At 42.2% G+C, this 12,858-nt stretch overlaps 1 protein-coding gene across 24 annotated transcripts in view; it reads right to left on the reverse strand.

Annotated features, from left to right (window-relative positions):
- CADPS2 (calcium dependent secretion activator 2) overlaps positions 1 to 12,060 on the reverse strand; it is a 571,224-nt gene extending 559,164 nt beyond the window's left edge. For all 24 annotated transcript variants that reach the window (XM_043872603.1, XM_043872601.1, XM_043872591.1 and 21 more), the window contains exon 1: positions 11,583 to 12,060. In XM_043872603.1, the coding sequence (XP_043728538.1) occupies positions 11,583 to 11,918 (336 nt within the window). In that variant the 5' untranslated portion in view covers positions 11,919 to 12,060. The remainder of the gene's footprint in view (positions 1 to 11,582) is intronic.
- Between the last annotated feature and the right edge of the window lie 798 nt (positions 12,061 to 12,858).

The following is a 12,858-nucleotide window of genomic DNA, read 5'->3' on the forward strand; positions in this document are numbered from 1 at the left end:
AAACATTGAATAGAATCTTTACTCAACACACTATGAATCAAAGGGAGTTACTTTTCACTGGTAATAGTATAAAGGTTCCTAAGTATATAAAGAATCCGGCATTAAAATTCATGAACACTTCTAGAAATGCAAGATAAATTAAAAATACAATCAACCCTGGAACAATGCTGGGCTTAGGGGCACTGACCCTTGACACAGCTGAAAATCAGCACCTTATTATAGCCAGCACTCCAACTCTCCATTCCTCCGTATCCGAGGTTCTGCATAGGCCAATGGTAAATCAGGTAGTACAGTAGTATTTACTACTGAAAAAACTGTGTACAGATGGGCCCCGTGCAGTTCAAACCCATGTTGTTCAAGGGTCAGCTGTCCACATAATTATAGGATAATTTAGTTATTGCAAAGATGACCAGATAGGAAGGGTTACTACAATAATGCTGATTTAGATATAAAACTTTACATCTTAAAGTCAGACTACGTATATACTAATTTGTAATGTAAAAATACTAGTTATACACAGTGAAATACCTCAGTGAGCCACACTGACAGCATAATAAAATTAAAAATATCCTTGGAAGAAAAGCTATGATCAATCTAGACAGCATATAAAAAAGCAGAGACATTACTTTGCCAACAAAGATCTGTCTAGTCAAAGCTATGGTTTTTTCAGTAGTCATGTATGGATGTGAGAGTTGGACTATAAAGAAAGCTGAGCGCTGAAGAATTGATGCTTTTGAACTGTGGTGTTGAAGACTCTTGAGAGTCCCTTGGACTGCAAGGAGATCAAACCAGTCTAAGGAAATCAGTCCTGAATATTCATTGGAAAGACTGACGCTGAAGCTGAAACTCCAATACTTTGGCCATCTGATGTGAAGAAGTGACTCACTAGAAAAGACCCTGATGCTAGGCAAGATTGAAGGCAGGAGGAAAAGGGGACAACAGAGGATGAGATGGTTGGATGGCATCACCAACTCGATGGATACAAGTTTGAGTAAGCTCCGGAAGTTGGTGACAGAGAGGGAAGCCTGGCGTGCTGCAGTCCATGGGGTCGCAAAGAGTCAGACACGACTAAGCAACTGAGATAAAAAGAAAACAAAACTTAACACTTGAAATTCTCAGATACTCTTATTAAATACTGGCTCAAGAAAAAACTAAAATCTGTAATAACAAATTTACCAAAAGATAAAACTCCATTATGTAACAAACTGGTCTCAAACCATATCTAGAGGTAAATTCATAGCTTTGAATACTTTCATTCTTACTACAAAGCAGGAAGTAATCCTAATTAAGAAGTCAAATGAAAGTACTCCTCCCTTATGTCTCCCAACCCCCTTAAGACCTATGATTTATGTTTTTATTTTTTTATTTTATGTATTTATTATATGATCTATATTAAATTCTATTTTGAATTTATGAAGTTAACATGTATATTTGTAAAAACTATGATATTTGGGATATCTAATGAATTTAAGGGAGGCTAGAAGCTGAAGACTTAACACATTGAATATTGAGAAAAATAAGCGAGCAAATGAGAGAATTATGCCCAACTCTATGTCAGTATACATGAAAATCTAGAAATAGCCAATTTTCTGAAATTATGCATCATCACAATTCAACCTGAAATAAGAAAAAAAATCTAATAGACTAAGGAAACCAAAAAATAAAAAATAGGTCTGGATGTAGTTCATGAATTCTTTCTTTCAAAGCCCAAGTATCAGATCATAGAGGATGCCCTAGAAATCCAAGTATGGTTTAATAGGAAACCTAGAAATGCATCATATCAGTAAAGTAAAACTAGGCAGTCACTTCCACTGATGCAGAAAAGAAATACGATAATATTCAAAGTTAATTTCTGATATTTTATCCTCCTAATGTAATAAAAATAATTATCCTAAAATAAGGATAAGTATTCACTGGCAGAATACTATCAAAAAGAATTCTCAGGAAAGCCTGGACCAAGACAAAAGAACTGATTAGCAAGTACATATACTGTTCTGGACACTATCAGGACAGTGTCCTGTGAAACACAAGTAGAGTTATGGGACAGAACCAGACAGAACTTATCACTACCAGCAGATGATTCACTCACCTAGATGAATCTAGAAGAATTAGATACTAGCTACTAAATCAATCAGAAGTGTACTATAATGTAACCAGCTGTAATCAAAAAGGAGTTTTGCATTTATCCATAATAAAATAGAGAAGGCTATCACAATAAAAACAAAAAACATAAATGCTTAAGAATAATCTTGATTATAAAGGCAAAGAGTCTATATATTGAAAACTACAAAAAAAAATCATGAAGACATAAGAACCTTAACTGAAGAGATATGCTATGTTCCTAGAAGACTAAATGGAATAAAAAAGTTTCCCAAACAGGATTAACTAAAAATGATAGCATCTAATCCACCCAGTAGATACTATACTGAGCACTTAATATATACATCATTTCATTTAATCATAACAGGAATTCTATGAGGTCATTATTCTCATTTTACAAATGAAAAAGGGCCCAGAGACATGAAATGCCTTGCTCACATGATGAATGAATAGGAAAGAAAGAAGCTTAGGCCTTCTAAAGCCAAGAGTGATCTCCATCAGATATTAAATTATGGTAAAGTTATAAATATTATGGTACTAGCAATAGGAAAAAGTAGATTAATGAACCAGTCAGTCCTAAAGGAAATCAACCCTGAATATTCATTGGAAGGACTGACACCAAGAGCTCCAATACTTTGGCCACCTGATGTGAACAGCCAACTCATTAGAAAAGACTTTGATGTTGGGAAAGATTGAAGGCAGGAGGAGAAGGGAACGACAGAAGATGAGATGGTTGCATAACATCACTGACTCAACGGACATGAGTTTGAGCAAACTCTGATAATGAAGGATTATCAGAAAAGGCAGAGGGACCAGAGATCAAATTGCCAACATCCGCTGGATCATCAAAAAAGCAAGAGAGTTCCAGAAAAACATCTACTTCTGCTTTATAGACTATGTCAAAGCCTTTGACTGTGTGGATCACAACAAATTGTGGAAAATTCTGAAAGAGATGGGAATACCAGACCACCTTACCCGCCTCCTGAGAAATCTATATGCAGAAATCTAAGAAGCAACAGTTAGAACTGGACATGGAACAACAGACTGACTCCAAATCAGGAAAGGAGTACATCAAGGCTGTATATTGTCACCGTGTTTATTTAACTTATATGCAGAGTACATCATGTGAAATGCCGGGCTGGATGATGGACAAGCTGGAATCAAGATTGCCGGGAGAAATATCAGTAACCTCAGATATGCAGATGACACCACCCTTATGGCAAAAAGCAAAGTAAAGATCCTCTTGATGAAAGTCAAAGAGAAGAGTGAAAAAGTTGGCTTAAAACTCAACATTCAGAAAACTAAGTTCATGGCATCTGGTCTCATCACTTCATGGCCAATAGATGGGGAAAAAATGGAAACAGTGACAGACTATTTTAGGGGGGCTCCAAAACCACTGCAGATAGTGAATGCAGCCATGAAATGAAAAGACGTTGGCTCTTTGGAAAGGTTATGATCAACCTAGACAGCATATTAAGAAGCAGAGACATTACTTTGCCAACAAAGGTCTGTCTAGTCAAAACTATGGTTCTTCCAGTAGTCATGTATGGATGTGAGAGTTGGACTATAAAGAAAGCTGAGCACTGAAGAATGATGCTTTTGAACTGTGGTGTTGGAGAAGATTCCTGAGGGTCCCTTGGACTGCAAGGAGATTCAACTAGTCCTTCCTAAAGGAAATCAGTCCTGAATATTCACTGGAAGGACTGATGCTGAAGCTGAAACTCCAATACTTTGGCTACCTGATGCAAAGAACTGACTCATTTGAAAAGACCCTGATGCTGAGAAAGATTGAAGGCAGGAGGAGAAGGGGACAACAGAGGATGAGATGGTTGGATGGCATCACCAACTCAATGGACAAGAGTTTGAACAAGCTCTGGGAGTTGGTGATGAACAGGGAAGCCTGGCGTGCTGCAATCCATGGGGTCACAAAGAGTTGGACACAAATGAGCGACTGAACTGAACACCTTAGTAATGAAAATAAAGCTTAATCAAAAGTTAGGCTTCAAGAACAGCTAAGCTATTTGGGGAAAAAAGCAAAGTCAACTCCTTGATTCAAACTTTAATTCAAAATGGGAAATTGATTATCTAAGTACATAAATGAGAAATAAGTTTTTAAGAAACTTAAAGATCAATTGAACTATATCTAAAAACAAAATGAAAGGCAGACTACATAAATGGTCTCCCTAAAGGAACATACTGACGAAGGGGGCACATTAATAAGTAAAACCATGATCTCAATAGAGAAGTGGGGAAAGGAGATCAGATCATATACATTCATCCTCCCAAGCAATCAGAAATGAGCAAATTAAGTATCATCTCAGCTATCAGATTGAGAAAGATAGCCTTTTAATTATTCATACCCTTTGCCCCAGTAACATTTTCATCATAAAAATTCATTACTAACTTGGAGGTTATAAAATGAAAATATTCAAACCATAAAGTTTACAAAGTGATGTGATAAAATCTCAAGAAGCAAAGCAAAGCATCAATGATGCTCTACAAAGTCGAAGGCTCCCAAATGAAAACCAAAGACTTAAGTTACACAGTTTGAGGAAAATGGAGGCTTCCTTATAACTGTCCACCTAATGTTAGAATTTTGGAAAGAGTACAAAAATAAAGACACTCTCAGGTAAGTCCTTAGTTTGCAATTACTTCACTTAAAACAATTACTTGAGGATGTCTTCTAAAGTTTCCTTCTTGAAAAACCCATATACATTCTTAACACACACACTGAAGAAAAATGCCACCCACTAACGATCTCCTAGGAGCAAATTGCTGCGAAACTCGCTCAGGCATTCATGCTCAGTTGCTCAGTTGTATCCAACTCTTTGCAACTCCATGGACTGTAGCCTTCCCCTGTCCACAGAATTTTCCAGGCAAGAATACTGGAGTGGGTTGCCATTTCCCACTCCAGGGAATCTTCCTGACCCGGGGATCTTACCTATGTCTCTTGTGTCTCCTGCATTGGAAAGTGGGTTCTATCCCAGTAAGCCAACTGGGAAGCAGTTAATCATTGCTCAGTGTGAACTCCAACTTGAGGTTTCACTATATTCTGTTTTCCAGTTAATTTTTTAATGAAAAACACTCAGGTTTACCCTGCTGTATCTTCTGTTGTGAACCTGGCAATCTATCCATAGTTTTGTAACAAATAAATTATACAACTATTAATGCAGTTTAATGGCCTATGGCATTTCATCAAATTAAAGACCATTTAAAAGTCCAAATATGCACTGCCCTCCCGCTATTGATTCAATAAAGTGTAAAATACTGACGTGTTTTTTGTTCCTTGCTTAGTGTCCCTATTACCTTTCCCTTCATGTGTAACATGGGTTTAATGATTGAGCAGTCTAACTCACTACTGCAAATACTTTCACCTTGCCCAGGTGACACAGACACAAGCTGTAAGTCATTTCCCCGTAGCTTCCCTTTAAAACAGGGCATCTCGTGTCTGATGGTTCACTAGAATCACCTGGAAAGTTTTATGACTATAACCCCAGAGACTGATTCAATTAGTCTGCAGTACAATCAGGATTTTTTAAAAAAGCTCTCCAGGTGATTCTAGTGTGTAGCTAAGGAGAAGAATCCCAAGTTTTGCTTTTTTGTTTTTGTAAAGAAAGGAAATTGTATCTTTCTGCCTTTCCATGAAGAAGGCTGAACACCAAAGAATTGATGCTTTTGAGCTGTGGTGTTGAAGAAGACTCGAGAGTCCCTTGGACTACAAGGAGATCAAGCCAATCAAACCTAAAGGAAATCAATCCCGAATATTCATTAGAAGGACTGATGCTGAAGCTTCGATACTTTGGCCACCTGATGCAAAGAGCCAACTCACTGGAAAAGACCCTGATGCTGGGAAAGATTGAAGGCAGGAGAAGGGGACGACAGAGGACAAGACAGTAGGATGTTACCACTGACTCAATGGACATGGGTTTGAGCAAGCTCCAGGCAATGGTGAAGGACATGGAAGGCTGGCATGCTGCATGTGGCTGCAAAGAGTCAGCCATGACTGAACAATAACAAAAAGGAAACCATATCAAAATATGTAAGTCACTTAAACACTGGTCCTAAAAAATGTTATAGATTTGGGACAGTTTCATGATTTTGATTTTTGAATACTCTTAAAACCTTGGGACTATATCATCTGTTCTAATGATATTAGGTTTTTTTTCCCCTAGGCTAAAAACTGAAATGGCAGTAACATATGACGAGACCCACCCTCTTTCCCAAAAAAGGTCTAATTTGAAATGCATAAAAAGCAGCACAATAACTCAAGAGGCTTGCCTCATAGAAAATTATAACTGATGGGATTTTCCATTCATAATTCCCGTACTTAATAACCTGGCAACTGGCTTTAATTCTGTTTTGAAGGTCTTTAATGACTTTACAAACTATGCTATTTATCTTGTGAGTGTAGAAATGGAGGGAACTGCTTCCATTTAAAACTGAAGAGGGGATACACACAATATTTTATTTCACTTTATAAGCAGTCAATGTATATCAGAAATTATTGCTGATTTCATTTTTGAAAGACGCAAACTCCAACATCACTTAATCCATTTGAGTTCTCATTAGCACAACTCATTCCACCAAATTAAGTGTTGCAGTCCCAAGATACCCTCTGGAGGGATAGATCAATCAGTTGAAACCAGCAGCACTTTTTTTCTCTGAGATACTGTGTAAGTCCAGTCCGAGGTTTCACTTTAATGTGTGGTTTCCTACTTACTCCCCATAGGACAATGTATTCCCTATTATTAAAAGCAGCAAAAACAACATAACCCATCCCTTCTGTGTTTGCCCCATAAAGAACCAAAGCCTGAGTAGTAAAGCATAAATTATCCCAACTCCCTGAGAGGCTGGGCTTTTTAGACTATCAGCCTATCTCCTGGAACCCTGCAAGCAAGAAAGGCACATCATGGGGCTTCCACGCTGCCTGTCCCCCTGGATTTGGTCGTGGCATTGGGAAAACCCCTGTGAAGTCGTTAGTCATGCAGCAGCAAGTGTGATCATTTTCATGGCTTTCTTTAGAGAGGGTGGGGTAACCCTCCTGGTGGTCCAGTGGCTAAAGACTCCATGCTCCCAATGCAGGGGGCCTGGGTTTGATCCCTGGTCAGGGAACTGTGGAGGGTGGGGTGAGCCCAAGAGGTCTCAAAACACGTTTAGGAAGATTAATTTCTAAGAAGAGAAGTCGACTCTTTCCCTCTATATTCTTTCTGCCACCCTATACCTCACTGAGGGGCTTCCCAGGGGCCTCGGTGATAAAGAATCTGTCTGCCAAAGCAAGAGATGCGAGAGACTGGAGTTTGGTCCCTGGATCAGGAAGGTCCCCCTAGAGGAAGAAAATGGAAACCCACTCCAGTATCCTTGCTTGGAAATTTCCAAGGACAGAGGAGCCAGGCAGGCTATACAGTCTATGGGGTCGGCAAGAGTCGGCAATGACTAAGCCCACACACCTCACCAAGTCTTTGAAACATGGACTAAACCTGACACTTCATGTAACCAACAAGCATTTGCTAGGTTCTTATACACCAGGCTTCAGTCGCATCTTAGGTCCTGAAGATGGCACAACATAGCACTAACACACAATGACCTCTAGCATAAGGTATGTGATTCCTGGAGTTTATAAATCTAGATTCCCCCCCCCCCCCCCATAAAATTGGCTCTTTCCCCGAGCTTGGATATCATCTCAGCAGTGAGAAGTGGGTTTTTTTGTTGTTGTTGTTGTTGTTAAAGCCACAGAAAATACTCCCATTTCCAAAGAGGGCTAAAAGCAGCCACTCACTGTAGCCTGACCCTCGCATGCGACACATGCAGGCAAGACCCCACTGTGTGCCACTCCAGCCAATACTATTTGCCCATGATGCTCGCTCCGTGATCAGTCTTACCAAAGGAGATTACTTCCCCGCCATCTGCGATTTCACACTATTTGTATACATTTCTCAAACTTAATTAGTGTGGAAAATTATGCAAAGTGGTGGGAGTGATTACATAAGGAGGTTTAAGGAGTTTAGTAAGATTACAGAGACACATAAAAATGCAAAGAACATGGGTATATGAATCCCATGGAGAGTTATCAGGTACCATTTTAATCTTTTAAATTCCTTCTTCATTATTTCTAGTTTAAGATAGTAGGCTTTACTATCTGACTGTCACTAAATTTAATAATGAAAAAGCAACTTACTGACTAAAAACCTATGGAGTGGCCAACCAAAACTCATACACACCTGAAATCTGTTATAAATTGAGACCTGCAATCTGTAAGCCCACAGCTATGGAATATACTTAACCTCTTCAATGGCGGTCATTATGTTCATCAGATTCTCCCCTACCTTCTAACCACTATGGACTGTATTTCTCCTTTAGGGTCTCAATGTTTTCCAAAGACAACCTGCCTTTATGAAGTAAAAACTGATGTCCAAAGACAAATTGCCTTTATTAAGTAATAACTGATTAGCTTTATCTGTTATTGTTTCCTAATTTCAACACTGATTCCACCTTTAACCAATGATCTGGAATCATCCAAGGTTCATCATTATCTGTTAACTGATGGAGCAAAGATTACGTAAATAAGCAGAGACTGAAGCATCAGTCACAACTGAAGTCATTCTGCCATTGGCTGCTTGTTACTTCACATTTGTATCATGCGCGAACCATTTAGGCGGTGTGACCACCTCGTGAAAGCTTTGTCAATGTCTCCTCTACACTCACTTCCAGAATTTTCTGTAAAGTCCTAAGTTAGACTGGCATAAGCCAACCACCATTATTATTCTAAGCTGAAACTTCCCAGCCAAAAGCAAAGACAGACATGTTTTAGTCAACCGAGTTTAATGCCACTACGATTTTTCAATTCATGGATACAACCTTTTGGTAGCTTTGTGGGCCATTTTAGCCAAGTGGGAAAACAAAAATCACCACAGCTCAGTTGGTTCACAGAAACTCAACCAACTCACTCAACCTAATAGCAAGAGAGCTTTGACCGCCAGAATAAGACTACGACCATCCTGTGATTAGTTTTCTTCTCTTAAAGATGAAGACCCTTTCAGCTCTCAGTTTCTCTGTTTCTAAATTCTCAAGTTAGGAGGAGTGAGTAAGCAGCAATATGCACTTCAATGACAACAATTTAAGCTATTAAATCCTTTAACTAGATGTCTGACTATTTCAAGATACAGAATAAAAATATACAATGGATTAGTGATTTTGCAATTATCCTGTTACTTCTTTTATATAACCCAACTGTATAATTCAAGACAAAGTTTCCGGCATTAATTACTGGCTTGAGCATAAAATTCACAGGGATATAGTTAAATTCCCATTTCATTTTGTCCTAGGAGGGAACCCGACTGCCAAGAATTACTCCAGCTCCCTTCAGCAAGCAACATGCTTTAAGAAAAAGTGTGGGGCTTTTTGAATAAGGGGAAACACTTAAGTTGTTTGGGGGCCTCCCCCCTTAAGAATACTTCACAAAACTTTATCTGACAGCATTCAATGCTCACTATCTGGGAAACAAATTTCCAAGTGTTCTTGTACAGAACACAAACAGTTCTGCTTTTTTTTTTTTTTTTTGCTGTTTGTAATTATTTTTGATGACTTCTGAATGATGTTATAGAAAATTATTTCCTCAGCGGTATTGTGACTGCACCTGTTTGCCAATTCAAATAATTTCTGGAAAAACATCCTATTTAAACAAGAGGAGTCAGAGAAATCTCTACTATTTGAACAAGCAAGGGAGTGTTTGTTTTACTAACAAAATGCAACAAGTATGCACAGTAAGAATCAGCTACCAGCAAGTGACTTATAGCAAAAGCATCTTCAGTGACAATATTCCAGATAGGAAGAGTCTCTTGGTTTCATTACACATTATTTTTATACTTTAATACCAAAAATAACGTTAGATGCAATATGAATGGACGTACTGGAGACTGGATGATAGTCATAAACTTAATATAACTGGACAACATACATCAAAATTTAGTTATAATTTTAGAGTAGTTACTGAAGTTGAAAGTCACTTGACCTACAGAGTTGAGAGGCAGAGTGACTGCAATGCAACCCAATGCAAGCAAAAGAGAACAGCGTGGTACTTACCTGAGAGCAGAATGGAAGGTTCCAAGAACTCCACAGGGAACTTCCTCCAAACTGACCTCAGGAATGGTGGCTCTGATCATGCCAGTTGTTTAGGGAATAGGACATGTTATTCAAACACATCTCCAAAATGAGAGGCCTGTCTGGATCCCAAGGTTTCTTTTCCAGCTCTAGCATGCTGTGACTGAGTTACCTAGAGGGTTAGGCACCTGAAGGGTCTGGGTAATTAAGTCTCCAAGTGTACAGAATCATCCCATAAGCATGCCCAGAGACTGATTCCAGACAGCTGCTTGGTTTAGGCTTGTTTTAGAGAAGCTGGGTAAATGGGGGTGAAGGGTAATCGGTAGACCGCAATTTACTCTGAAATACAGCTTTTCACAAGTCAATTCAGAAGTGCTCCAAATTTCTAAGAAATGCCTCACATTCTGAGGTTAATGCTTCAGAAAACAAATCTCTGTGCAACCAGGCATGCTTTGGGCAAATTACAGTCTCTCTGGGTCTTCATATCCTGCCCCAAGCTAAGGCGACTGGTGCGGGTTTCCAGCGAACCTTCTAGGTTCACATTCTATTAAGAGGGTTTCTTAGTTTCTATTGAAAACATATACCCAATTAGGGCAATTTGAGTCATTACTTTTGTCCGCTACAAAATTAGACTCCTGGGGGTCTTGTTTCAAAACTAAAGCTGGCATGCATTTCACCTGAAACAAATGCCTTACCTCTTTGGGAATGGCGGGGGTGTGTAGTGCGTTGTTTTGAAGTGGTCATGAACCAATCCTATTTTTCGTCAATAGCATGTTTCATTAAGGCCTGCCGGGACCAGTAATTACTAACCCACAGCCACTCTCCAAGCTGCACACTCTTCTGCCTTAGGATTTGACGTCCTAGTTGTACTGTAGTACAGGAAAACTTGTCAGGTTAGCTTTGTTTGGGGGAACATTTCTATACCTTCTCCCTAGAGAAGACTTCCCTCTGGCTCAGATCCCACACTCATTCAGAAGCCGGGTAAAGCCCTGCTCTAGCAGAAACTAAGTGGACAGGAAAGCACCACCGCTGTTTTGAAATTAAAGTTGACAGGAGTTGCGTCCTGATCCGGCAGGGGCCGAGCTCGCCGGGTGCAGCAGTGGCACCGCCGGGCCGGTTTCGGCCCCATGGATGCCAAACTGACCGCTTCTACCAACCATGGAGGAGAAGGCACGTCCGCGGCAACCCGATACCTGGCGGGCTAAAGAACTGTACCCCCCCCCCTCCCCGCACACACACCCCAAAGAGTCCCTTTCCCTCCAAAAGTAACAAAAACACAGTGTCCAGCAGAAGGACAGCGGGCAGGGGCCCCAGAGTTCCACCAGGAGAAAAGCGCAGGGAGGAAGAAGTGGAGGTTGGAAACGCCGGGTCCTGCAGCAACTCACCTTCTGCTGTCTCCGGGCCATGTCGGTGGGCTGCTTGGCATTGAAGGGGTACGCGATGCACCTCACGACGAAAACGTACAGCTGCAGACGGATCCTCCGCTCCTGCTCCTCGTCCAGCTGCCGTTCAGGTTCGTCTCGCCCCTCGCTCAGCATCGAGGGGCTCGGGCTCACGGGTCTGGCCGCGCCGCCACCCGCGCGCCCCGCCGCGTCCCGCCGCCCTTCCCGAGCCGGGGCCGGCGGCGCTCGCTGCGAGCCGCCGGCAGCCACCAGCACATCGCGGCTCTCCTCTTCCAGCCCCTCGTCCGACTCCTCTTCGCTGGAAGACGGGTCCAGCATGGTGCTCGGGGCGCCCCGCCGCGCGATCTGCGGCCCCCTAGGCGCCTCACCCTCGGCGGCTGCGCCCGCGGGTCTGCACGAGCTGAGCGGCTGGCAGCTGCGGCCGCAGAACGAAAGGGAAACTGACCGAGGCTTTCCGGACACGTCGAGTTGGATCCAGGAGTGTTTCCTACCACCAGGGCGAAAGGGGCGGGCGGGGGCCGCCGGGATTAAATAGGCGGAGTTAGCGTCGGGAGTGAGCCCGAGCGCCTCGCGAACTGCTCAGCGGGCCGGGGCCCCGCCGCCCTCTCGGTTCTCCAACCTCCGCCCGCCGAGGCGCGGCCGCCCGAGCGCCCCGGCGCAGGTGGGGAACCTGTGGCGCCTACAACAAGCAACACGTGGAATGGAATGTTGAGGAGCGGGCGCGGGGCCGCGGAGTGCGCGTGCGCGCGCCGCCGCCGCGACCCGGGCAGAGTGCTTGGGTGGGTGCCAGGCGCGCGACTCGCAAAGATACGGAGGCGCTCAGCTTAGTGGTTCTGCGTGCGCCCACCTGGGATCTTTAGATGGCCGTGACCTCGCCATCACCACCTTTCTTTTCTTCCGCAAGCTTTCTGAGGCACAGGCGGACAGGGGACCAGGAGAGCTGCCCCCTCCACCTCCCCAGGTGAGGGGAACGGCCAGAACGGGAGTCTCCGACCTGAAATTGATACCTAGGATTGAACCCTAGCGCGGAAAAGTGCGGCCGGAGCCGTTTACCTCCAAATAACGTTGGGAAGAGACTTTATAAAGTCTCTTGCCCTGCTGCTGTCCGACGCTATGGTGAAGTCCATATTGTAAAAGTCAGAGGAATGTTCTTGAAAAGAAAAGCAAAAACAAAACCCGAGAGGCTTTCTTTTTAAACCGTCTTTATTCCTGTAGATGCATGAGCAAGATCGGTTTTGTATTTGCGAAATGGCAGTCT

The sequence above is a fragment of the Cervus elaphus genome, chromosome 18 (genome assembly GCF_910594005.1).
Source record: "Cervus elaphus chromosome 18, mCerEla1.1, whole genome shotgun sequence".
NCBI classification, from domain to species: domain Eukaryota; kingdom Metazoa; phylum Chordata; class Mammalia; order Artiodactyla; family Cervidae; genus Cervus; species Cervus elaphus.